Source organism: Sarcophilus harrisii, chromosome 2, assembly GCF_902635505.1.
Source record: "Sarcophilus harrisii chromosome 2, mSarHar1.11, whole genome shotgun sequence".
NCBI lineage: Eukaryota > Metazoa > Chordata > Mammalia > Dasyuromorphia > Dasyuridae > Sarcophilus > Sarcophilus harrisii.
Window position 1 is genome coordinate 590948379 of NC_045427.1, and position 25115 is coordinate 590973493.

At 48.3% G+C, this 25115-nt stretch overlaps 3 protein-coding genes across 13 annotated transcripts in view; 1 reads left to right on the forward strand and 2 right to left on the reverse strand.

Moving 5' to 3' along the window:
• Positions 1 to 4928, reverse strand: EXOSC1 (exosome component 1). 2 transcript variants are annotated; one of them, XM_031956207.1, is made up of 8 exons: positions 4770 to 4928; positions 3964 to 4079; positions 3716 to 3790; positions 2956 to 3044; positions 2154 to 2187; positions 892 to 942; positions 663 to 747; positions 1 to 403 (listed from the first exon to the last, which is right to left on the reverse strand). In XM_031956207.1, exons 1-8 carry the CDS (start codon positions 4846 to 4848, stop codon positions 297 to 299), a joined length of 636 nt encoding a protein of 211 aa, XP_031812067.1. In that variant the 5' UTR covers positions 4849 to 4928; the 3' UTR covers positions 1 to 296. The 2 variants fall into 2 exon arrangements, with proteins under 2 accessions (XP_031812067.1, XP_031812066.1); XM_031956206.1 differs by having other exon boundaries at positions 1 to 406.
• On the forward strand, positions 3663 to 13872 carry ZDHHC16 (zinc finger DHHC-type palmitoyltransferase 16). Of its 5 annotated transcripts, none has more exons than XM_031956200.1 (11): positions 3663 to 3679; positions 8158 to 8406; positions 8594 to 8788; positions 8955 to 9043; positions 9214 to 9242; positions 9925 to 10058; positions 10202 to 10249; positions 11093 to 11178; positions 12482 to 12605; positions 12761 to 12831; positions 13302 to 13872. In XM_031956200.1, the coding sequence occupies exons 2-11, from the start codon at positions 8164 to 8166 to the stop codon at positions 13414 to 13416; spliced, it is 1134 nt and encodes a 377-aa protein (XP_031812060.1). In that variant the 5' UTR covers positions 3663 to 3679; positions 8158 to 8163; the 3' UTR covers positions 13417 to 13872. The 5 variants fall into 5 exon arrangements, with proteins under 5 accessions (XP_031812060.1, XP_031812057.1, XP_031812061.1 ...); XM_031956197.1 differs by lacking the exon at positions 3663 to 3679 and adding an exon at positions 4897 to 5166; XM_031956198.1 differs by lacking the exon at positions 3663 to 3679 and adding an exon at positions 5218 to 5818.
• The window catches only part of MMS19 (MMS19 homolog, cytosolic iron-sulfur assembly component), a 27243-nt gene continuing 13284 nt past the window's right edge, over positions 11157 to 25115 (reverse strand). For 5 of the 6 annotated variants that reach the window (XM_023494790.2, XM_003755228.4, XM_031956195.1 and 2 more), the window contains 25 exons: positions 24770 to 24898; positions 24621 to 24682; positions 23493 to 23579; positions 22976 to 23050; positions 22523 to 22600; positions 21750 to 21888; positions 21382 to 21536; positions 21166 to 21244; positions 20836 to 20961; positions 20588 to 20669; positions 19976 to 20073; positions 19656 to 19805; positions 18993 to 19145; positions 17987 to 18086; positions 17708 to 17810; positions 17511 to 17579; positions 17184 to 17310; positions 16188 to 16288; positions 15991 to 16047; positions 15710 to 15896; positions 15444 to 15526; positions 15175 to 15339; positions 15033 to 15092; positions 14631 to 14731; positions 14153 to 14543 (listed from right to left, as the gene is read on the reverse strand). In XM_023494790.2, coding sequence (XP_023350558.1) covers positions 14516 to 14543; positions 14631 to 14731; positions 15033 to 15092; positions 15175 to 15339; positions 15444 to 15526; positions 15710 to 15896; positions 15991 to 16047; positions 16188 to 16288; positions 17184 to 17310; positions 17511 to 17579; positions 17708 to 17810; positions 17987 to 18086; positions 18993 to 19145; positions 19656 to 19805; positions 19976 to 20073; positions 20588 to 20669; positions 20836 to 20961; positions 21166 to 21244; positions 21382 to 21536; positions 21750 to 21888; positions 22523 to 22600; positions 22976 to 23050; positions 23493 to 23579; positions 24621 to 24682; positions 24770 to 24898 — 2594 coding nt within the window. In that variant the 3' untranslated portion in view covers positions 14153 to 14515. Of the gene's footprint in view, positions 11291 to 14152; positions 14544 to 14630; positions 14732 to 15032; positions 15093 to 15174; positions 15340 to 15443; positions 15527 to 15709; positions 15897 to 15990; positions 16048 to 16187; positions 16289 to 17183; positions 17311 to 17510; positions 17580 to 17707; positions 17811 to 17986; positions 18087 to 18992; positions 19146 to 19655; positions 19806 to 19975; positions 20074 to 20587; positions 20670 to 20835; positions 20962 to 21165; positions 21245 to 21381; positions 21537 to 21749; positions 21889 to 22522; positions 22601 to 22975; positions 23051 to 23492; positions 23580 to 24620; positions 24683 to 24769; positions 24899 to 25115 lie in introns of those variants that run through there. The other variant, XM_031956194.1, reaches the window with a different exon arrangement.

A 25115-nucleotide genomic window follows, 5' to 3' on the forward strand; every position in this document is an offset into this window, starting at 1 on the left:
TTTTTAGTAAAAACGCTTTATTTGCCCTAAGGAAAACAAATAAGCCACATATACAGCACTATCAAAGGAGTAGTAAAAGAAACCACCTTCTTGGCCACTTCTAATATCGGATGATTTTTTTTTTTTTTTTGCTGACATTTCAAAGGGGAAAGTTCATTTGTGAAATCATAGGAATAATCCCCCACATACTGTGGAAGCTTCAGGCAGTTATTTCCAAATGTGGTTTCTGGAAAGTCTTTTGATCACATGGACAGTAGGAAACAGATGCCCCCAATATGGGGAAAGGATGTAGCTACCTATGTCTGCAGGAACTCAGGCTGTACACGTGCTACTTTTCGGAATTCTTTGGTGTGTGTCCTAGGGCACTGCATCTCACACCAGCTGATGGGTACCATCTGGACACCTGCTAAAGAAAAGTTCTGAGTCAGTCAGGGCATGCAACTGCAAACACATCTCTATGCTACTTATTCTAGTGAAAGGCTTCTGTACCTTTGCATTAATAGTAGGATTTGCCACAATAGCAAAAACAGCTACCCAGTACCATATGCTGAATAATTCAAAAGGCAGATGATGAGAGCAAGACATTCTTTTTTGTTCCAAACCTCTGCTCCAAAAAGATAAAGGGGCATTGTTTTAAGTGAGAAAAAGCAGTGCTGATTTACCTGATTCACTGTGAGCCACCACTACCCCCAGCTCATTTTCTGCAGTTGTCAACAGGTAGTTGGACTGTGCATCACCTAGGGAAATCTAGTTATATGTGTTTGGTTAAGGAAAATGTCAAGCCAAAAAGGCTTTTTCACTCAGTTGGAACAGATGCATCCTTTTCCAGAGACTACAACTCTCCTCTTCCCTTTACAAAACACTTGACATGTGTACAGGAATAAAGGATACCACTTTAGCCAGCACAATGTCACCTGGGCGGAAACTCTTATATATTTCGACCTGCAAGAAGAGAAATTATCAACAGCTTATCAAGTGCCTATTGTATGTTGGACAAAATTTTACAAAAATAAAAATGACATGGCTCTTATTCTCAAGAAGCTTAAATTCCAGCAGTGGAGGAAATGACATGTATATTAAAAAAATAATAATCACAAGATAATATTTGGTGGGAAAGCACTAGCTTTGCACTGGCTACCCACTGCTTATCAGAAAAAGTTTCATACAGATGGCATTTTAGCAGAAATTCTGAAGGCCAGGTGACAATGGTCAGTCTGTGCAAAGGGATGGAGAAGGGTGAGAGTATTGTGATAACAACAAAGCCAGTTTTCTTGGACTTCAGTGTGTGAGGAAAGGCAAAAATGTAGAATAATGTTGGAAAAAGGTTTTAGAAGCCAGACTTCATCCTAAGGACAATAGGGAGTCAGTGAAGTTGACTATAAACAGGGGAGTGACATGATCAGAGTAGACCTTTATGGAAACTCATCTGAACAGAGAGTGAGGATATAGGTGTTGAGGCAAGGAGTAAGGATACTGCAAGTAGAAAACAGGACAAAGTGAGAGTTGCTGTAGGGTTATCTGGGGTAAAGGCAAGTAAGGTTTCCAGAAGCTTGCAAAGGCTGTATAGCTGTCTGACTTGTTAACAGGATTCTAGCACAGCACAGATCAGTTGTGTTTCCGTTCACTGGAATAAATGAATCTCATCTTTGTACAGATTTTCTTAACTCCAAGAAACTGCAAGTACTACATGGAGGTAGGAAGAGGATTTATTTATTTTGCTTTGGAATTAACATTTCACTTGAATTCAACTTATTCCCTCCCAGAGAGTAGAAATAATATTTGCTCATGTTAATCCCTTTTACTATTAAAGAAACAAAGTATACATTTAGAAATTTGCAGCTTTAGCCTGCTGGTTTAGGATTCTGACCTAGCTAAAAGCTCCCACAACTGGCTTATAAATTGTTGGAGGAAAATGTATCTAAGCTAGAAGATAGAGAAAATTGTCTCTCTTTGGTCAATAAACAAAAACTTCAGGGAGAAAAGAACTTGAAGGATCAATATGGGAAGAGGGGAAATTATAATAGCAGAAAGATGACTACTTTAGTCTCAGTGTTGGGCTTTTATTTAACTCACTCTTCAAATATGGCCTTTGAAATTAATTAGGAACATGGGAACTTTGAGATTTCCCCATCCATAAGTTTCTTAATTGTTACCTTATCTTTTTCAGTAGCTCGAACATCTTCTTTCCTACAAGGAAATAATAGTAATAAAAATAATAAAAAGTTAATTCTTCCAGAGAAAACAACTGCTTGCTTGCTGGAACCCTCCCTGTCTGGGGGAAGAGCAGGAGTTGGGACAAGTCACAGTTATTATTTAGCTTCCACCACAAGTACAAGATAGAAACACATCCCAGTTATAGCTTGGGATAAGACCTCTACCCTGTCACAAAAGGCCCACATAGAATAGCCATTGATTGTTTCCAGGTCTGGGTCTGGGGAGAAGGAAGTTTCAGGTCAGCTAAAGCATGGGAAGATATAAGGAAACATCATCTCTTTCAGGAAAGAGCTGGCAGAAAATGACTGCCAAGCTAAACGGAATCCCAGGATGGAAAAGACTTCCAGAGATCCAAGAATAAATTACTTTGCCTCCTGAAAAATGATTTCTGTTCTCTTTTCAATGGAAAATTCAGGAAAAACCCCACCCAATAACTTGTTCCATTTCTAATAATCATCAGGATTGACCTATACAGCTGTAGTGCATGTAATCTTTAAGGGAAAAGTATCTACTGACACTCAAAATCACCTCTGTTTGGGCACATATCTTGATGCTCGCCAAACACATACTTCAGTCAAATTTGCTATCCTAATTCAAACTTTCTCTATGAAACAAAAGAGTTCACAGAGCAAGGAAGGCAGAAATATGTAAAAGAAACATGGTACATATAGATCTGTAACTTTTTTTTTGAAATTCCAGGCCATTTTAAAGCAAAATGAAGGATACTGAAAAGTTTCCTACCTGATAGTTCCTCTAAAGGAGTTCTTGAGCGGTGTGGATCCCACATATAAGATATGTACTTTGGCAAATCTAGAATTAATGCTGGAGACCTGTGCCATAGAGAAGATAAAGGATATATTCAAAATATTAGTAACTGTCAGATAAAGAAATCCTGGTAACAGGATAGACAGTCCTAAAATTAGGAATTAAGAGAAGCAGGTTCTACTCTTAGCTATCTCCTACCTAACCAGATGGGCGACTTGGGCAAGTCCCTTATTCTGTTTCAGTTTTCTCCTTAATAATTTGGGGAAAGTAATATCTGCCCTATTTCAAAAGAAATAACATAATAGAAGTAAAAAGGCATAGAGCATCTCGGCACACTGCGGGGCCTTCTGGGACACCAAAGAACGAAAATCACAGGCTTAAAACTCTGAAATGGTGTTTGCCAGCTTCTCATGTGTGAAATTATATTTTAATTGCGAGTCTTAGGGAAGCTTTGAGTTACTGAGGGTTAGGGACAGGAGCCTCTCAGAGCTGGAGGGGCCGCCCACCTCCGGGAGTGACTGAAGCTGCTCCCGCAGCTGGAGTAGATGCATTTTATCTCTTTTTGCTAAGAATGCCTCAACAGGGACGGCACTTTGCTAGCGCCCCGCAGAGGAAGGAAGGGCTCATTTTTTGTCCCTGGAGCAAAGCCGGAGCTTTGGGAGCTCGGAACAGGGAATCCCAACTTCTCTGGATAGCAAAGGTCGGCAGCGCCGGGCAGGGGGGGGGCGGGCCTCACTTTGCAGGTGACGATCGTTCCCACGTCCGGCAGCATCTGGGACTCGGTCTCTCTGGTCACGGACACCACAGGCAGCTGCGGAGGGGACCGAGAGGAGGTTCACGAGCGCGCTCAGCTCCCGGCCTGGGGCCCGGGGGCCACGTGGAGGGGGAGGGGGAGAGACGGGGAGGGGGGCAGGGGAGAGGGGGGGGGGGGGGTCCGGGCCGCCGACTCCACCTGGGGTCCCGCCCCCGACAGCCCGGCCTCACCTCGCCGTTGTCGCTCGTCTTCACCACGCAGCCCGAGAGCGAGGAGAAGATGTAGCCGTGCCGGGTGTAGGTGCCGCTGCCGGGGCTGGCCTCGTCCAGGTGGCAGAGTCGCTCGCCTGCGGGGACAAGCGCCGTGTCCCTGCCTCCGCCACCACCCCCTCCCCGCGCCAGGCCCCCGGACTCCCTCCCGCCGGAGGGGGCGCCAGGCCCCCGGACTCCCGCGCGCCGGCGGGGGCGCCAGGCCCCCCGGACTCCCTCCCGCCGGAGGGGGCGCCAGGCCCCCGGACTCCCTCCCGCCGGAGGGGGCGCCAGGCCCCCGGACTCCCTCCCGCCGGAGGGGGCGCCAGGCCCCCGGACTCCCTCCCGCCGGAGGGGGCGCCAGGCCCCCGGACTCCCTCCCGCCGGAGGGGGCGCCAGGCCCCCGGACTCCCTCCCGCCGGAGGGGGCGCCAGGCCCCCGGACTCCCTCCCGCCGGAGGGGGCGCCAGGCCCCCGGACTCCCTCCCGCCGGAGGGGGCGCCAGGCCCCCGGACTCCCTCCCGCCGGAGGGGGCGCCAGGCCCCCGGACTCCCTCCCGCCGGAGGGGGCGCCAGGCCCCCGGACTTCCCGCGCGCCGGAGGGGGCGCCAGGCCCCCGGACTCCCGCGCGCCGGAGGGGGCGCCAGGCCCCCGGACTCCCTCCCGCCGGAGGGGGCGCCAGGCCCCCGGACTCCCTCCCGCCGGAGGGGGCGCCAGGCCCCCGGACTCCCGCGCGCCGGAGGGGGCGCCAGGCCCCCGGACTCCCGCGCGCCGGCGCGGCCTCGCTCACCCGGGATGCAGTACCGCGACGGCGGCGCCGCCTCCACCGCTTCCCAAGAGCCGTTCTGGGAAGCCGGGCGTCGGTCCATCAGCACGACGAGGGCCGAAGGCCGCAGGGACAGAGTGGCCACTAGGCGGGCGGACCACGCGGCTCGCACAGGGCCACCGCGGAGACTTCCCCTCCTGCCAGAACTTCAGCTCCCAGGGTGCTTCGGGAGAGGGGCGGGGCCGGGCCTTCCACGCTTGCGCCGTAGGGGACGCCGGGGGGTAGCGGTCCTGGCGCCGCTGCCGGTTGGGGCTGGGGATGATCGGCCTGACTGAGGGGGGCCGGGGCCGGCTTCGGCAGAGGCTGCTGTGAGCCGCGGAGGCTTCGGGGCGGGACGGGGTCGTGGCCCGGCAGACAGGAGGTAAGGGGCCCTCCGGGGTGGCGATCTCCTCCTCCTCCTCCTTCCTGCCTTCCTCTCGGGATTTCGGGCCCCCAGCCGTGGGGGGGCGTGGAAGTACGGGGCGCGAGAGGGGTCAGGGCGCGCCAGCCTTCCGCGGAACGTTCGCCCTTCCGGGATTCCCTCCGCCTCCGGGGGCGGGGGACAGAGTGAGACGGAGGGGCTCCTTTCCGCCCCCTCCTCCTCCTCCTCCTCCCCGGCTCGGCTCGGGACCGGCTTCCTTGCACCTGCCTCCCCTCCCCACCTGCGGATGGGCTCGGCTGCTGCGGGCTTGGGGCGAGGGAACCCCCGCGGCTGAGCTCGCCTAAGCGGTCGTGCCCGGCGCGGTTTGCCTTCCCGCGGGCGTCCCCCCGAGTTTGGCCCGCTCCCCGCAGGCAGAGCGCAGACGCCTCGCCGATGGCGCGTCTGGGGGCCGCGTCCGGGGTCACCTAGCAAAGTTCCGAGGCCGTCATCCCCTCCCCCCAGCCTGTGATTTCGGGCGCGCAGGTAGTAAGCGGAGGAGCGCAAGTTTAGGTCTGAGGCACGATGGTTCGGCGAGCAGAGGTCCGAGAATGAGTCAAGAGGCGGGAGGAGAGCTTCTGCTCCCCCTGAGGTCGGAGCGCCGGAGAGTCTTAGGGTGATGCTACTTAATTTACAATGTATTCCCGTTAGGAAGGTCACCAGTGCTTTAGAAAAGTTATTTTAGACAATACAGACCAATTGTGATTATCCATATCAATGAAATCTCTATTATATATACATGAAACATGAGTTTTAAAATTTTGACTTAGTTTCAAGATGCAGAAGTTTGTTTGTTTTTGCATTTGAATATGCCTGCTTGTTCTGGAAATTCGTACTTTAAACCAAATGACAATAGCGGCAATTAGTCAATAAGTATCTACGGAGCACTTATATTTTAGGCACTGTGCCGTGATGGGGATACAGGGCAAAAACAATGCTCCTGCTCCCTACGAACTCAGGTTCTAATACAAGATCCATCTAAATATCAAGGCACTTTTGAGACTTAAACAGAATAGACAGAAGGAAGCAGAGAAGAGTAATTATAATTCTCTGTAATATGAGTTCTAAGGGGACTAGGAGGATGGGATTTAAACTGTCTTGAAGGAGCTTCAAAATTCCAGCATTTTTTATATAACCATATTTTATTTCTGATTGTCCTGGTGTCAAGGAGTGATCAGAAGATCATTCTCTTTCTCTCTCCTCCTCCCCCCACTTCTCTCTGCCTTTCCCTCTCTCTCTCCTTTCCACCTTCATTGTCTTAAACTTTTCTTTGGGCAGGTACAGGAAGAGAAGATGGAACATTTGAAAGGCTTTTCTTGGGTAGAAGTAAGGGATGCTGATCCAGTTACTGAATTGAAACTGTGCCTAGATGTGCATTGACCTCCTCCAGTTTCTTATGGGTTTCAGACTTCATACTAAATAAATAAACAGAAGTTGGGAGCAAAGCAGTACCGTTCTACCTCCCATGTGACAAATCAGATAATCTTCTCTTTGATAATAGACAAACTTATTTACAAAGTTGATCTATATGTTACATAGGTCTCCAGTTTAAAATATTGGTTAGGCTTCCTTCCCCCTTCCATTGCTATTTATTGTGCCACAGCTAGAGAGAAGGAAGACATTTAAAGGTATTAAAGAATTTGGAGTGCTGAGAAGCTAAACAGCAGTCTGTGAGGGACAATTACAGTAGAGAAAACATATTCTACAAAGAAACACAGAATTAAGATTTTGCTTGGGGCTGGTCAGTTCTTTTCTGTTCCTCTTAATGCAAGAGATATTTAACAACTAAACTTAACGTTATTCTTGTATTAAGAGTAAGTATTGTGTAATGGAAAAAATGCTGGACTTAGATCTGGATTCAAATCCTAACTTAGTGATTTTCTTGGTTAATTTCCAACTGGAAAGGACTAGACTTCACAGGCCAGATGTTTTCAAGAAGGATCTATACCTGAGTAATGGGACCTAAATCACTTTTAAGTAGATGATATTCTCATCTGTAAAATGGGGACAATTATTTAATCTGTCTACCTTATAGGGATGTTTTAAGGACCAAAGGAGATGTATCATTACAATCACAAAGCCTTATATGAGTTGTTACAACATTACGTGATAACTGGGACTGACTGAGGACATTGGAAGGTGCAAAGCTTGGGAATTCAGTGCTGCCAGCCTGAGGTCTCTGAGCCTGTAATAGCAGTCCTGAAGATGAAAACTGATAACTCTCTCCAGGGATATAGATGGCATCAAAGATCTAGGAACAAGATCCACTCCAGAAAGGTTTCCCAGCCTGATGTGGCTAGTTTTAGCCAAAAAGGGTCGGTAGTCCAGGAGGGAGAAGCATTAGAAATAGGTGGTGAGCAGGAAGGGGAGAGATCATAAGCAGCTTTCTCAGCAGCTCTGCCATTGCTGAAGCCAACAGGTTTTGTCATACTCTCTCCTTGCATGGTAGTGTGCCTGAGTAGGTTTGTTGGTGTCAGCATTGCTGTTCCTTTTTGTTTAAGGCTTCCTTTAATGTCTTGGTTCCTATTCAGAGAAACACAGAGTAAGATTTTGCTTGGGGCTGGGCAGTTCTTTTCTGTGCCTCTTTTTGCAAGAGATTTCATTCAACAGCCAGACTTGCTTGCCCTTATTGTGTAATGAAAAAAAAAAAAAAGCTGGACTTGGGTCTGGATTCAAATCCTAACTTAGATGTGATTCTAGTCAAACTACTTCCTTCAAGCCTGTTTCTTTCATTGCAAAGAAGGCATGAAAATACTTACAGAAATTCACATTTGTGAAGTTTCCAATTTTAGTGCTATGCATTAAAAAATAGGCTGTTTGATTCTTCAAACCTTCACCTAGGATTTCTAGCCTGTGGTAATTGGGATAGGTGAGTCATTAGGGGAAGGCTGAGTGTGAGAAGGTCCTTAATTTTCACGGAGTTTGAGTATTCACCAGGTATTTATTTTGCTATAGGAGGCCATGCGAAGCCGCCGGTCCTTATTGCTGGGGCCAGCACGTCTATGCTTTCGTTTGCTTCTCCTCCTGGGCTACAGACGCCGATGCCCACCAGTACTAAGGAATCTTGTGCTTCGTTGGCGCTATGGAAAAGTCTGTCTGCGTTCTCTACTCTACAACTCCTTTGGGGGCAGTGACACTGCCATTGACTCTGCTTTTGAGCCTGTGTACTGGCTTGTGGACAATGTGATCCGCTGGTTTGGGGTGGTGAGTGTCGCCTGTTCTCATGGCTTGGATTAGCATGGCAGATTGTGGGAGCTCTTGGGTGGAAGGATAGAGAAAGACAGCTTTCTTGGAAAACTTCCCAACAAGCTTTACCAGTCTAGCCTCTCCTTTTCTTCCTCTTGTGCCTGTACTCCATCTGAGCTGAGTATTGACCTCCTGTCGTTGGCAGGTCTTTGTGGCCCTGGTGATTGTGCTGACAAGCTCAATTGTGGCCATTGCCTACCTGTGTGTCTTGCCCCTGATCCTCCATACTTATTCAGTGCCCCGAATCTGCTGGCATTTCGTCTACAGCCACTGGAACCTCATCCTCATTGTCTTCCACTACTATCAGGCCATCACCACACCTCCTGGATACCCTCCCCAGGTAAGGCTCAACTAGATACCCAGGGGAAAGTGATGGGACAAGGAAGCTGGAGTTCTAACAAAGGGGTAGCAGAACTCTTAAGAATTCTGTCGCCACTTATTTCCAAAAAGGTCCCCATCAGCAACTATAATGTTTTGAGGCCCTGCCTGATTCTCTTCCGATACAGGCCAAGACTGACCTTGCTACTGTATCCATCTGCAAGAAGTGCATTTACCCCAAACCAGCACGAACACACCACTGCAGCATCTGCAACAGGTCGGCTTTGCTCATCTTCCCTCCTATTTCCTTGGTGTTGTTTTTGGCCTTGTTCACTTGCCCTTTTCCTAGGGTCAGGCAAATCGGGGACAAGCTCACCTAATCCCCCAAAATGTCCACTCTTGTGGAACACAAGTTGCACTAACGTCTCCATGCCCCGTTCCTCCTAGGTGTGTGCTGAAAATGGATCACCACTGCCGTATCCTTTTACCGAGACTCCCTGAATCTGTCAATGCTGACCAGCCAGTCCCCTCCTATATCTTCTTTCTCAACTCCCTCCCCAACCACTACCAAAGTATTTTAAAACATTTAGGAAGACTAAAGGATACTTTTTGGAGAACATGGTCCTTTACTAGGAAAAAACGGGCCTGGAGGCTTTGGAGAAATGTAGCCTCAACTGTTATTTCTTAACTTCATCTTACAGGAGGAAAAAAGGCTTGGTAGCTAATTATTTCCTTGAGAACAAACATGAACATGGGATTGGCCAAGCCTTATAGGCAGTTCAGCTGTACTAATAGAGATGTAGCTAGAGAAGGGATTAAAAATGCTGCTGCTGTGGCGTGCTACAACTGCAGCTCTCTTCCCTTCTTAGCACAGGTGCTCAGTAATACTTCCCATCATTGGTGTCCTGGAGCCAGTTGAGTGGCAGCACAGTTGGCCCTGCCATTCCCAGCATGGCACAATGGGCTTATGTGAGTTCTGGGAGACTCGGAAGCCTACCTCAGCAGGTGGCAAGTGGCTTCAGCAAAGCGTTGGCCTCCAGAATTCAGCTGCTGCTTGTGTGAGCGTGGCACATCTTCAGCTATGCCCAGCCTGCTCCCTGTACCCTGGGACCCTCTGGAGATTGCTGGTCAGGCTGATCCTTAAGTCCTTACTCCCAGCTTGGTTGAACAACTGTGTGGGCCACTACAACCACCGGTATTTCTTCTCCTTCTGCTTCTTCATGACTCTGGGCTGTGTCTACTGCAGCTTTGGCAGCTGGGATATGTTCCGGGAAGCTTATGCTGCCCTTGAGGTGAGCAGTGGAGTCTGAGGGGATGGAGGAACCTTAGGATAAGGGTGACAGTGGTACAGGAGAAGTCTCTCCCTCTGGAGTGGGGTTGGCAAAGCTTTCCTGAGGCCAGAAAATATAACTGGTACTATTTTCCATCCCCATAGAAAATGAAACAGCTCGACAGGAACAAACTACAGGTGGCTGCCAATCAGGTGGGCCGTCCCACTCACTGCCTCGTGCTGCTCAGGCCTGGGGTTATAGGTCTAGAAAGGTGACCTTGGCCTGGCTAGCTCTAGGGCCTCTGGAGGCCTCTGCACTGGCCACAGGACACTGGGGCTCTAGCCCCTGGAAGCAGTGCCATTCCTAGGGAAATAATGATATTGGTTTAACACTTGACCGTTTTCCATTCACTTTCCTAACTATTTGGTCCTCATACTAAAAAGGGCTCTGCTTTGACGCTGGCCTGAGCAGCATGGAGTCTTTGTTGGTCTGTGTAATGGGGTTCCAGGGTCTAGAACAGACTAGGTTAATCTGGTCTTTAGCTCGGGTAATCTCTGCCCCATAGGGAAACTTCCCCTTCTTCTGCTCTCCTTGGTCTTTATCCTGAGCAGATCTTGCCCCCTCCTCAAGCTCAGACCTCAGCACAGCAAGAATCCTTCCCACTGGATTTCATACCTTAGTGGCCCTGGTCGTGCCTTCCCCTACCCTAGGCAACTCAGTGGGTATGGGTCCTGATCAGCGGTGGAGGAGGCAGAAAGGGGGAGGGGTGGCAAGACAGCTTCCCTGGAGCCCCATCCCTGTCGTCCAAACCTCCCTGGCTAAGCCCGGCTCTTCCCTGCACTTCACCCTCGCTCAGCCCTGCTCTAGCCAGTGTGTTGTCCCTGTGGTGATGTTGCCGGGCTCCATCCACCCCTCTGGCTGCTTTCTCCACTCATCTGTAGCTTGACCTTTGTCTCTTCCTGGCCCAGGGCCGGGCCTGTGGGAATCAGGGCCTCTGCTGGTAGCAGCACTGGGCGAAGGGACAAACACTCAGGATCTGTTGCCCTTTATTTCAGACGTATCACCAGACCCCACCACCCACTTTCTCCTTCCGGGAAAGGATGACTCACAAAAGCCTGGTTTACCTATGGTTCCTGTGCAGGTAACTCACTTTACTGTTCCCTGATAGGGGACCGTAAACAGGAATAAACTCAGCCCCGTTTCTCCTAGAGACCTGGGAGAATCTGGCTCTTCTTTGGCCCCTGAACTCAATTCTGTAAAGAGAAAAAAGGTAGCTGACACCCCCCCCCCCCCACACACACTTCCCCCAGCCTTTCCATGGCTCAGAGGAGCAAATCCACCCGTCCCACTCATTGCAGCCAAGTTATGCCCAGCACACTCCCTAGAGCCAAAGATGTATCATTGACCTGTGCCATTCTTGGGAACAGGCTGGCATTGGTTGCATTAGAAGCAATTTTCTGAGCCAGGTGAAAACCAGAAGCAAGCCAAGCTCCACCCCCCCAATCTGTACAGGTACATTCTGATGTCCAGGACAAATAGTTGTAGGGGCTTACTAAACACCTTACATCTAAGAAGCCATGCCGAGTAAACCATCCTTGTTCCTGAAGCAGCATTAGATATGGTGTAGGCAGTCCCGGCTGGCCAGAATTCTATCTAAAAGCAGACATTCTCAGAGAGAGAAGGGTCTTAAAACCCATTGAACAAATATCTCTAAAGTCTGCCCATGTTTGAAGATTTCTGGCTGTAGAGAACTTGGCTATTTTCAGACCTCAGCTCACTTCACTTTATGTATAGCTGCTCATACTTTTAGGGAACTTCTTATTTCTATCAAGCTGAAACTTCCAGCTTTTCTCCAGCTTCTTTTCATTGCTGCTAGTTCTGGCACCTGAAGCCAAGACGACCAAGTCTCCTACCTCTTTCACTGATAACCCTTTACTTGGGCGATGCGTATCCCCTAAGACTTCTCTTGTTTAGAAGTAGAAACAGTGTTACTGTACAAGAATACAGGCTTAAGACACTAGGATTTCATTTTAAATTCTCAAGAACTATGAGTTGGATATGGTAGGAAAAAACCACCTAGGATAGAAAGCTCTTGTTGGTAATTTGTATAGTAAATCCAGCTGCCCACTAGCACTAATCGTCCAGTCAAATCTGAGGCTGTTCTCACAAGAGAATTTGGCACACACACTGGAATTCAAGATCTCTCCCCATCTGCTTCCTTGATAAAGGGATGAATGTTGCCTTTTTCTTCTGGAGTAGGAGGCAGTTCATTGATTGGTCCTTTGAAATCTCTTTTTAAATTCATGAAAGACTTGAGGTACTGGGTGTGGGCTGAATTTTATAGGGGGAAGATTCCTGTCCTACAGTGGGTATAGGTTTTACTGTTGAGTGTTCTTTGTGAAACATTACAAGGAACAGACACCAGGGCCTTCTCCATCTCTTAGCTCTGTGGCACTGGCCTTAGGGGCTCTGACAGTATGGCACGCTGTCCTCATCAGCCGTGGGGAGACCAGTATCGAGCGGCACATCAACAAGAAAGAGAGACATCGGCTCTCCCTAAAGGGCAAAGTGAGTACAGGGGCAGAGGGTTCTCCAGCAGGAGAGACCATCTTCCTAAGGTTAGAGTCTGGCTAAGGCTATGAGTCTGAAAGGGATTGGGGTAGGGTGGAGGGGAGGTTGGGGAAAGGGACTTTCTGAGCATACCTGTCCTTCCTTGGCTATAGGTATTTAGGAATCCCTATAATTATGGCTGCTTAGACAACTGGAAGGTATTTCTGGGTGTGAACACAAGAAGGTAAGAGGGAAACATTGCAAATCTCCATCTGGGGGAGGGGGTTTCCTTTACTCTAAGGTATTGCCTATTATTAGGTAAGGACTTACCCTCATGGTTATTGATCAATATAGTGATAAAAAGGATATGTTGGGCCCTACTTTAGCCTCAGAATTCAAGCAGCACCCCCCACTGTAGATTTAAAAAAAAAAAAAAAAAAAAACCACCATTTCCTGACAAAAGCATCTCATGTCCAATTGCCCCATACACCAAGGATAACCACTATGAGCACAGAGACCAGTTCTCTACCTTCCCCACTCTTTCCCTCTCTAGGAATCCTTTCGCTTTTATTCTTGCCTGTGACTTATGGTTGGCTCTTCCCATAGCCTTTGAGGTTATTTTGTTTTGGGATTGCACAGAAACTCATCCCCAACACTTGAAGGCAGCATTGCCAGCAGCCCTTCCAAGGAACCGTCTTTTGTCTTCTCTTGCAGGCACTGGCTCACGCGTGTCCTTCTGCCTTCCAGTCATCTGCCCTATGGGAATGGGATGACCTGGGGCCCTCCTCCCTATGTGACAACAGCCCCAGACTCTGTGCTGGCTGTGTGAGCCTCCAAGGCTGGTCCTACCTATGTGGTCTCAAGGAGTCGGAGATCTCTTTCAATCTAGAACAAGCTCTGGGTAGGGAGATCTTTGGAACCATGAAGCAAAAGAAGTCATTTGGACTGGCTTCCTGCACCTGTACCACACACAATGCTGTGAGGTCACCCTTGGGCACTGGGAGCAGTGTGACATGGAGAACTCAGCAAGGCTAATAATGTCCCTTTTACTCAGGCTAACAAGTTCAGTATCCGTGTTGCCAGGATTCTAGATGGGGATGTGCCCTAAGGTACAATTGTTAGACACCCAGTCTGGGTTCCAGCATGGGTATTGTGTACCATCTCCCCTCTGATGGATGGGAAAAGAGCTGACAGGATAGACCCCTGGGCTCTTACTGAGGTCACTGCCACTTTTCACACTCTGCTTACTGCAGAAATAAAGGTATTTCATTTTGTAAAGACTGAACTCAATTCAATTCTCCTTTCCCACACTAGCTCCAGTGTTTCTTATGTGTGCTTGGGAAGAGGGGAGGTATGGGGGCCCCAGAGAGTGGTGATACTTCCTGCCACTGTGGAGCTAGTGCCTGAAGCATTACCTGTCCCCAGCACTCTTGGAAAGTTTCTTAGTTTAGCCTTTCCTGGATCATTTCCTCCGACTTATATCAATCATAGTCCCTAAGAAAAGAGAACTAGCCAGACTTGTAGCTCCTGGGCTAGAAGTGGGTAGGTTTTCTACACTGGCCATATAACCAAAAGATGTCTTTATTCTCTAGCCGTACACACAACATACATACAAATTATCTGTAGCCCTTAGGGCCAATCATTCACAATCATTCCTCAGGAGGGTATCCAGGCTAGCTCCTTTACCCTCACACAACTTGGCTCTCTTCACTCTGTAGCCAGCACACTCCCATGGCCCCAGTGTCACTTCACAATATCCACAAGCAATGAGGAATATTGCATTCCTTGCCCAGCCATGCAGCATAGAACTGAGCCCACAGTGGGGAGGAGGACAGTGGTCTCCCCCTCCCTGGACAGGGCCCATTCGGCAGGAAGACGCCTCGACAGGTCAGTGACTCGGAGAGATCGTCAGGCACGAGGCTGAGGCCTCAGCTACCTGGGCTCCCCAGGAGGAACCTGTGGGGTATGAGAACAGGGGATGGGGTCGATACATTAACGTGAAAAGGTAACTCCTGCCCAGAATCCCACTCCCCAGACACTCACCATGCCCCCCTGGCAGTCACTGCTTCTCTGCGGACCAGTCTCTTTTTGTCATCCAGTGGCTTGGCCAAGGCCCGGATCACTTGCATTTTGTAGGGCAGGAGCTATGGAAGGACAGATGCCTGTCACTTGGGACTAGCCTCTTAGGAACAGATTTGGATAAAGAAGGAATTCTCTATTTTTTCACTTGGTGGGGCTGCAGAATGGATTTTCTAGGAAGGTGAGGTAAATCCTATTTTTTTTTAGGGGTCCCTGAACTACCCAGAGAGATTTTTATCCTTTTTAAACTATGTTGCCAAATATGGGGCTCAGGAATATGGGGTGGGTTCCATTTTCCCAAATCGTCAGTGACTTTTATGTTGACTGTTAGTCATCCCCGCTGAAATGGGTATCATAGGTCTTTACCACAGGAGTTGGCAGCCTGGTGAGTGCATGTATGCACTGTAATGCAGCAATCCGAACAGCCTGGAACAAACACAAAGAGATTGTGGAATGATAAAGTGGGAAGAGAGCTCTTGGCTAGAAAAACTACCGGGAACATACTCACCATGGAAGGGCTACAACTGAGGTTTAAGAACTTGGTGACGAGGGTGTCAATGTGAAGACTCATGACTTGAGGGGCATCTAGCAGAAGAGGCTGAAGGCAGCTGAGGGTGGAGAGCTGTACCACGGAGTCTGTGCAGGATAAAGCCTCAAGCAACAGGGAAAGTAACTAAAAGATAATAGGAACAGATCAGAAGGAACCCAATCAGCTATTATAGAACTACCTCGGTGCCTCTTTTTTGCCCTCCATTTTATTAAGGCTAGAGGACTCACCGTTGGTAACTCTGGCAGGAGCACGGGTTTCGGCAGGCTATTGAGTACATGAGACAAACCCTTCAAGTAGTTTGGCTTCACGTCTACAAGAAAGGGAAGAGAACATGGGAGTTGTTGGGACCTAAGGTGAGGCCTGACTCTTATCCCTAATGTATTGCAAGAGGCACAAACTTCAAGAAGACAGGGAATTGCCCAGAAGCAAAACAGCAAGGCAGGGCAAGGGTCCAGATGCAATAGTACCTGACCAGCAAGAGGGAAAGACTCACTCTGAGGAGCAGCGTGGAAACCCTGGACCAGGGCGGGCACACTGTCCGTGAAGAAGCGCTGGCGGAACATGATGCGTATTTCAGCGTGGCCAGCTCGGTGCAGCACGTCTGGGCAATCGGCCATCAGCAGGGAGAAGCCATCAGCTGCAGCAGGGCCCAATTCTGCGTCACTCAAAAGGCCCATCAGCTAGAGAAACCAAAGCATCCAAGTCTCACAAAAGATGGTAATAGACTCACAAAGATGGTAATAGAATTTGGGGCTTTATCCCCCTGAGACTTACCCGCTCTGTGAGGCAGGAGCTGAGAGGGTGGTATCTGAGCACTAAAGCCTTTGTCACCTGTCAATCAGAGAGACTCAGGGTGATTAATGACAACCCATGGACCCAACTGCAACCTTGCAGAAAGCCCTGCTTCAGAGTATGTGTCAGTCCCAAGCAGATGGCCTTGCTCTCTACCCCAGGTCACCCTCTTCCCTTACCCAGAGAAGCAGTGTGAAAGCCTGACTCCGATAGGGTCCCGGGCTCAGGCCAGTCTCCACCTTTTCCATAGCTTTCTGTAGGAATTCATCTAGCTGCTGCCCTAGAAAGGAGGGGGAAACGCTGAAGTGTGTGGCCATTTAGTTTCTTATCTCCTTCCCCCAACCCAAACAGGCAGGGGAATTTTTTTATACAGCAATCCTGCTGCCCAGGACCAGAGCACTAAGGCCCCAGGAAGGCTTAGGGGAGTCCTGACTGGATCACTTTAAAAAAAAAAAAAAAAAATTTTTTATTTACCAAACATATGCACAGGTAATTCTTCAACACTGACCCTTACAAAACCTTCTGTTCCAAATTTTCCCCTCCTGCCCATCCTCTTCCCTAGATGGCAGGTAGTCCAATATATGTTAAATATGTTTATGTTAAATCCAATATATGTATATATAATTATACATTTCTTGCTGCACAAGAAAAATCAGATTAAGAAGGAAAAAAAACCGGGAAAGAAAACAAAATGCAGGCAAACAACAGAAAGAGTGAGAATGCTATGTTGTGGTCCACACTCAGTTCCTACAGTTCTCTCTCTGGGTGTAGATGGCTCTCTTCATCACTGAACAATTAATTGGCACTGGTTTGGTCTGGATTACTTCTTAATCTGGAGTCCACAAAGGGTCTGTGAACAGGTTTTTTAAAAGGTGGGGGTGGGCAGTATGTGTACCCAGACTATGTGACCTTGGATGGGGGAAAATTACATCTTATTTCAATTTACTTGGGTTTTTTTTGGTGATTTTTTTTTTTTTTTTTTTTTTTGCATTTAAAAATATTCTGAGGCAGAATGCAAATGTTCTACCACACTGTCCATGGTTTTAAAAAGAAAAGCTAAAGAATCCTTCTCTTACAGAGACAACTGAAAGAGAATTTTAAAGAGACTGAACCAATGACTACTTCAGGGAGGTTCCTTCTCCTTGCCCCTGTGACCCTAGCCTGGCCCCCAGTACCTGCTGGGTGTTTATTGAGTAGCCCCGCAAAACACTTGGCAGCAGCAGTGCAGGAGAAGAGCCTGTCATGGTGGCAGCTCAGAGTTAGCAGCTCCTGCATAAGCCTGTCCAGCTGAGGTATCTCCACCTGCAGAGAATCCAGATCATGGCATAGGCCCAGGAGGCAAGATAACAGCAGTGTGGGCAGGCAGTGCTTTTGAAAGTTAGGGAACAGAAGGAGTCTGGAACAGCTTTAACTACAGCAACATTTCAACCCTAGGGTCACTCTGAGCTCCACTTCCCCAGGTGAGGGCTAAGGCCTGTGCCCCCAAGATCCCAATCACTTACATTCTTGGGCAGAGAGCAAACAAAGGCCATAAGAAGTGCAACCAGCCTCTTCTGTTCTGAGGAGCTATTCTGGAAAAGGAAGAGAAAGGCATCATGCTCACACTGCAAAACACCACGTGTTCCCAATGTTGAATTCCCTTCACCCTTCCTAGATCAGCTCAGCCCGAATCCTGTTCCCCATCCTAATAGTCTATTACCTGGAATGGGAGGAACTTGCTGGGGAAGCTGTTTTCAGAGAGAAAGGATACGTCACCATCCAGGAACAAAGGCACAACAAGGGCCACACTTTGAGCAGCTAGCCTGGGGACAGAAGGGATGGCTCACTAGCATTGCCTTTACCCAGTCAGGAAATCCTGGTGACTGGCCTGTAGATTCAGGTCTGGACGGAAGGCAAGGTGAAAAGGCAACGTTTTCTCCCCTGGTGACATGTAATAGCTGAAGCCCATTCTGTAGGGGAAACTACTTCTCAAACTCACTCAGGACTTAGGTGGGTGCTGGCTGTGCTGATGACAGAGACCATGGCGGCCAAAACCTCTTCCTCCAACAGCAGCTTCCCAGGATTGGGGAGGTCTTTATCTGCAAGAGCAGCACTGTATTAGAAATCACCACAGGCCTTGAGAAGCAACACCTGTAGAAGTGGCTGTCAGCTAAGACACCAGCCACACTGACCAACTTCCTCCCTCCTCCGCTCTCACCCAGGACTATGATCCTGGCAGCTGGAAGGAAAAGACTAAATTAAGCCCAATTATTAGGCCAGTTTCTGTCTAGTTTCATATGCAGCCTTTGAAGTAAAGACAAAGAAAAAATGGCCATGATTACGAACATGTCTCCAGGCTTAGAAGGAGTCTCTAGGATGATCTGGTCTCAGCTCCTCAGTTTACAGATTACTAGCTTAGTAAAGGTGGTTAATGGTCACAAGCCACAAGTTATTGAACTCACTGGGGCAAACTAGAAATGGGGCCAGGTCCTCAGCAGACCACAGAGCAGTGTTATCTCTCCAGCCTATTGTAGAAGCATTCATTTTATCATTTAATATTTTCCAACTACATTAATCTGACTTGGGTCCTCCCTGGGAGTGTTGCCAGCAGTATCTTATTCCTCTAAATAAACAGAAACATGAAAAAAAAACAACTGCTAAGTTTGAAAGGAAAACTCAGTGCAGCCTTTTGTATGCTGATGGCATTAGTCACCCCTGGAGTTTAGAGTGAACCAAAAGAAAGCTGCTAACTCTAGGATCCCAGGATGCTAGCTAACTTGGTCCAGCTCTGGGTGCTTCAGGGCAAAGCACCTGAGCTCTTTGGCTGGGGGAAGTTGGGCTAGATGACCTTGCAGGTCCCTTCTACCTTGACATCTGGATGCTGCTATGGAAATAGGATGCAGAGCCCTGGGCTACATGACTGGATGTCCCTGGGAGGAGAAAGGGGAGACAATGCCAGGCCAAAGAAGGAGAAAAAGTCCCACAGAGAAGCGAAGAGGATTTACCTGGCATGGACGCTTGAACAGCCAAGGCAAGTAGACAAGGGACAGCTGTCTGATGGAAGTACCAGCAACTCTCAGGCTCCTGCTGGCACTGCCCCGCCACCAGGTGGAGACTTCGGCACACTGCAATAACCTCATTGGAGTTGGCATTTTTCCCTGTGAAAAAAAGAAAGAGAAAGATTCTTTGCTAAGATTTTTTTGAAAGTCACCTCCTGTAGTAGGGAAGACCACAAACATTTTCAATTTATGAATCATTTATATGTTCTTGCGTCTCTAAAAATAATTCAAAGCAGGGCTTCTTAAACTTTTCCTACTTGCAACTGCTTTTCACCTGAGCAATTTGTATGTGACCCAGGTACATAGGTATATATAAAATAGGCATACAAACCACACATTCACTAATAATAAATCATAGTTTCACAACACATTCAGTTACACGACCCCATATGGAGTTGCAACTCATAGGTTAATCAGCCTTGTTTTAAAGGGTTTCTTTTCTTTTCTTTCTCATCCAGCCAGCATTAGTGACCTGGATATTCCCTAGAGTATGTATAGCAGACAAAAACTGAGCACCAGGTCAAGACTCACAAGAGATGGTGACAGTGAAGCTGACATGATGCTTACCACCCCTTCCCTCCCAACTGCCTCCATGGCTCCTTCTGTTACCTCTGTGCACGTGACGGAGGTACTGCAACAACATGGGAAGGGTCTCCCTGACAATGCTGGCATGTGTAGACACAGCCGACAGGGCCTGTAGACAGCGCAAGCGTCTAGCTTGGTATGAAGGTCCCTCCCCACTGGCCAACTCTGTGTCCCCTGGAAACAGCAACACATGAGACAAAGTTTCATTGCCTGAATGGACACCCGGGACACAGTGCAGGGCGGAGACAGGAGGAGAAAGATAGGACTCTCTCCTATTGGTCCCCAAGACTCCCCCACTCTCCTCATGTCTTTCTGCCCTGGCACAGGGCCTGGGGACCACACACCTGTATGGAGCTCCTCTGCTAGCCGGGGCACCAGGTGGCTAATGAAGACTGTGGGATAGAGGGTGGCCAGCGTCCCTGATGCTTCCATAGCTGCCAAACTGCCAGGGTAACAGAAGGAGGAATATCAGCTGAGACTTGGCAATAAGGGGCAACCCCTCTCCTGCGAGGCCAGCAAGAGGGCACCTCGTCCCCTCTGGGAATGATCACTGACTGGGTGGGAACTAGGAGCCAGATAATGAAGTAGGGGGCTGGCAGACCCATGCCATGCTCAATCCCTTCCTGGCACAAATCACAACCTCCAAACCAGAGTCTGTTCAGCTGCAAACCCAAGGGACCATGTGCTCTGCCTCCCTTACAGGCTGTCAACTTCAATGGAGGGAACCCATATGTGGACAGTATAAGCTGTCTGCTGGGACTGGACTAGATGGTCTCTGACTTAGAGCTCAGAAATCCCATATCTACAAGTTGGGGAATATTTCTGTAGCCAGAGACCAACCTTTGGCTTTTGACTTCAAGGATAAAAAGCACGAAAGGTGCTGGGTGAGGACTCTCTCTGAGGCTCAGCACTGGGAACACTTCCTACGAAGCCTGGCCCTGGGGCCCACCTCTTACCAACTCTGGGACTCCTCCTCCAGGAAGCTCAGCCTGTAGAGATGATCAATCGCAAGTTCCAGGTCCTGGGTAGACAGCAGCCCTGCAATCAGAAGGGGACACCCCTCTTTTACTCTTTCAAAAGAAACTAACAAAAATCTGGAGTTAACTAGAGCTACATCTGGGGCTGATGGAAGCCTGCTCTTTGCAGAAGCTTAAGGGAAGAGGCATAACCCCCTACAGTCTTTCCTCACTCCCTTGAGATGTACCTGGCTGGGCACCCAAGACTGTGAGGGCACGGATGCCAACCAGCTGGAGTTGTGTACTGGGGTCTGCCAGGGCCAAGGAGACCAGTGAACACAGCGGGGTCTTGAAGCTACTCAGGGGTATTTCATCTGTGGAGAGAAAACCAAAGACTTAGTTTGGCAGAAAAAAAAACAACTGAGGCAGAAGCTACTGGGCTTGGATGGCACAATTTTAGTTATAGCATATCATTACTATGGCCGTGGGGACAAATGATTGGGAATCCAGGAAACTCAATGGAATCTCCCCGCACAGTTAGGCCCCTGCCCAATACACAGGGTTAGGAGTGAGCTCACCTTTGTCCTCATTTCCCCACTTTTGCTGTAGTTTTAAGAAACCCAGAAGCATCTCTAGTATTGTCCGTCTCTGGCTGCTCTACAAAGTAAGAAAGGAAACTGAAGTCAAAAGGTCCCAAATAGTCTTTAATTAAACTAGCTGTTGTGCAGAGGTTGGGAGAACCAAGGGTCCCTAACCCCCATCTCCCCACGAGGGTTCCCATCTCTTTCCCTTACCTGGCTGTGCCGATTGAACTGTTCTAGAAGCAAGGGTATCACGGTGCTGGTGACGCGGTCACAGGCCCGAGCGGATGCCCCTGCGGCTGCCTGTAACAGCTTGGCGCTAGGCCACACCAGCTTCATGTCAGGTTCACAAAGGTGGTGCCTGCAGTCTGCAGAGACAGCACATCCCAGGGGGCTGGAGGGGCTGCCCCTGTTGCCCCCCAGCCCTTAGCACTGCGGAATGACATCGGCTTCAGTGGGCATGAGCTGACAGCTTTTCCCATGGCAGTTTCCAGCCACCAGTATGGAAAGGCCTCAGGCCCACTGCCCCTTTTGTAGTGGATTTCACTTTTAAGGCCCCCTCCAAACCCAAGCCCAGTTACCCTCCAGGATGCTGCTGAGAAAGGAGTCTAGAAGGTCCTCTGCATCAGCCTCCAACACAGATCTAGACAAACATGCAGACAGGGAGTGCAGGGCTGCCAGGCCTTCAGCCTCCACCCGCTCACTGGATGTTTGGAAGACCTGTAAAGGAAGGGATCCCCCAGATGCTAAGAACACTCTGAACCCCCTACATCCATCCAACCTGTTTTCTTCTGGAAGGACTTGGGAACCTTTGAGCAACACAACTGGAAACCCACTCCAAATGAACTCCACTGAGGAATCTCTACCAAATACCTCTTTCAAGTCAATTTAGCATACATGTCCTGGTACTGAAGTATGTGCAAATGCTCCTTAGGTCCTGGGCCTAAAGAGGCCATCTCCCTCATCTTCCAGAAGAGAAAGGTGAAGGAATGTGCCCATGGTCACAGTTTCTGGGAGAGCCAGGTTGGAACTTGGGTCCCTAACTCCAAATTCAATAATACTTTTGCTGTCCAATCCAATGGTCTAATGGGTGCAAAAGTCTGGTTGAAAAGACCTGGAGCTGTGGCTGCTTGGAAAGCCCAGCTCTGTTCAGTTAGCCTGGCCCTGAAAGTGTCTGGCAAGTATTAGTCTGGAGCCACAGTTCCCTTCAGACCCAGAATTTCCCTGTGGATCTCCCTCTGCCTAGGCCAGGCCTGGCCCATGGCCCCTAGCCCTCATCACACACCCATCATTGGTTGCTGTGACTCTGCTGGTTAGCAGAGGCCTCCCCTCCCCTTCTCTGAATAACAGTCACCTCTCTACGGATGGAGGTCCACAGACTGGGCAAGTAGTCTTTCAGCTCCTTCTGCCCATACACAGCACAGCAGGCATTCTGCAGGGAACAGGCACGAGAGATAAGCCACGTGCAACACTCAGTTCTGAGCTCTTAACAAGAAAATCTAGAACCTTCTATCTTGTAAATTAAGAGCCCACCTACTAGAGGGCCCAAAACATGGAGAAGCAGCCCAGGCCCCATCACCTTTCCCTTCATCCCTTACCATGCCTGGTATCAGCTCAGATCTGTGCCTGATCACCCCAATAAGTAAGGCACAAAAAAAGACAATCCCTCCTAAAGCCCCCTGAAATATTGCCCTACCTTCTCAGGTCCCCATATCTTCACTGAAGACAGAGTGCTATCCCCACCCTTTCATACCCTCCCTCCTGACCTCCAAAGGGCAGAAAGATGCCCGCAGTCGTATTCCCTCACCAGCGTCTGCAAGGAGTCCAGCTTGGCACTGAGCATCTCAGAGTCTACCTTCTCGAGCAGCAGCGGCAGCAAGAACTGTGGGAGAAGGATCAGGAGTCCCAGGTGACACACAGTACTACAGACACATGTCCTATGATGCCCAGAGGCTCCATTTGTACAGGGTTGTGGTCCTTGGTTACCATCCTACCGTGTAGCACCATTCCCAGATAATGAACAGCCTGATTTCTATCACCTGGGACAATGGGCCACAGGATGCCCAGGAAAACTCCCACAGAGAATTAGTTTTTGAAAATTCCAAAAGAGATGTTCTTTTGACAGGTCTCAAAGGCACTTGTGGAATGTCAGTAGCCTCCTTAGAAAGGATGAGGACCTCCCCTTCCCCTGAGCTCTACAAGTCAGGTCTTATTCTTCCAAATAATTTGTAATCATTTTACAACTTTAAAAAATGAGCCAATCAGAGCCAAACATGAGGTGACTTAGCTAGCTCCCATGAGGTCCTACCTTGGGCTCAACTCACCTCAGCAAATCGAGGCGTGGAAGCCAGAACTGCCCGGAGACTCAGGATGAGATCTTCTCTTTGGATACCATGGGGGTCATTAGGTGGCTAGAGAAGTTAGAAAGGTGGTAAGTTTGTATGACTCCTCCTCTCAGCCAAACTCTCAATTGCCTATCTTGCTGAAACCCAGGACTTACCGTGGTATCTCCAGGACTTTTAGCTTCCACCTTATCTAGACTATTGGGACTTAATATTATTTTTTTAAGAATAAATTTTCAGGGGTAGTTCAATGGCACAGTAGATAAAGCACTAGCCCTGAAGTTCAAATCTGGTCTCAGACACTTAATACTTCCTAACTGTGTGACCCCAGGTGAGTTACTTAACCCTAATTGCCTCAGCAAAAAAAAATAAAAAACAAAACTATAACATCTACATTATATCTCAACCATACTAATATTGTTTTAGATACATGTTTACATATGGGTAAGTGTGTGTGTGTGTGTGTGTGTGTGTGTATAGGTATATGAGTATATGTATGTAAATTTGTATGTATGCAGCTCTATAATGTTTGCGCTTAACTATAACCTGCTTGGAGAATGTAGGGGAGAGGGTAAAAGAGGGAAAAAAAGAATAAAGTAAAAAAAAAAAAAAAAAAAGTGTGCAGCGGAAAACAAAAGACCAATCTACAAGAAAGGAAAAAAAAGAACTCATGAACATAATTTCTTCTACTATTAAATATCCTTTCTTGAAAAGGAAGTGTATTGTTATATACTTTGAATTCTCCCCGATGTTCTTCTGGGCACATGATAATGTTTGTTTTTAAACTTCCCTTCTTTTTTCCTTTTTTGTTTTCCCCCCTTATTTAATGAAATAGGATTTTAAAAAGGGGGAATGGAGAGAATGAACTTTCAAAATAAGAGTTCCAAATGCTGTTATTGATAGCATAAAACACTTCCCCTCCAGTATGTAGGGTCCAGGAGACCAAAGCACCCCTCAATACCCATTTGCATCCTAACCATTCCACACTCACTTTACCTCCCCCCAGTTCTCCCTCTAGAGCACTAACCACAATGTTAAGCACAGTAAATTTTTAATAAACACTTATTGAATCAAAATTTCTTTCACTCTCAAATGTTCCCACATACTCACTGGAGTAAAATCAACAGGAAAGTAACAGGATGTCACCTCAAACAGTTCCTCTACAAAAGGCCCTAAAGAGACGAACACAAAAAATTAATCTGGTTTACAATCTTCTTCATTCTTTGGTCTTAAATTGCCATAACAACTGAAGACCTTACCTAAGCTATAATCCTTTGAGATGAGGTCATAGACAATTCGGAAGGCCACCAGAAGATTTCGAGGATCTTTCTCCCCATCCATTACCTGGATGAAGCCAAAGGTAAAATCAGCTCCCAGGCTCTTCAGTTCTGTGAAAGAAATGAACAAAGCCAACATTGTTGCCTATGAAACAGGACGGTTGGCTTTCTCCTGTTGTATATCCATTTTTGTTATCTTTATCTCCCAGAGTGCGTCTTTTATTTTTCTATCTCAAAGTAAAATACCCAGTGCTAAACAAGTGGACTTTTGAAGATATAAACACAAATAAACCCTCTTTTCTACTTGTTGCAAAGTGGCTCCCAGAGA

What these genes read in the sequence shown, in the direction of transcription:
- EXOSC1 (XM_031956206.1), bottom strand. Translation starts at nt 4,848, where the DNA reads ATGGACCGACGCCCGGCTTCCCAGAACGGCTCTTGGGAAGCGGTGGAG. An exon ending in GAACGATCGTCACCTGCAAA is followed by an intron (nt 3,045 to 3,715) that starts GTGAGGCCCGCC and finishes TCTATGGCACAG; the next exon opens with GTCTCCAGCATTAATTCTAG. An exon ending in GAGCTACTGAAAAAGATAAG is followed by an intron (nt 943 to 2,153) that starts GTAACAATTAAG and finishes CTCTTCTTGCAG; the next exon opens with GTCGAAATATATAAGAGTTT.
- ZDHHC16 (XM_031956200.1), top strand. Translation starts at nt 8,164, where the DNA reads ATGCGAAGCCGCCGGTCCTTATTGCTGGGGCCAGCACGTCTATGCTTT. An exon ending in GAAAATGGATCACCACTGCC is followed by an intron (nt 9,243 to 9,924) that starts GTATCCTTTTAC and finishes CCTTACTCCCAG; the next exon opens with CTTGGTTGAACAACTGTGTG. An exon ending in TACCTATGGTTCCTGTGCAG is followed by an intron (nt 11,179 to 12,481) that starts GTAACTCACTTT and finishes TCCATCTCTTAG; the next exon opens with CTCTGTGGCACTGGCCTTAG.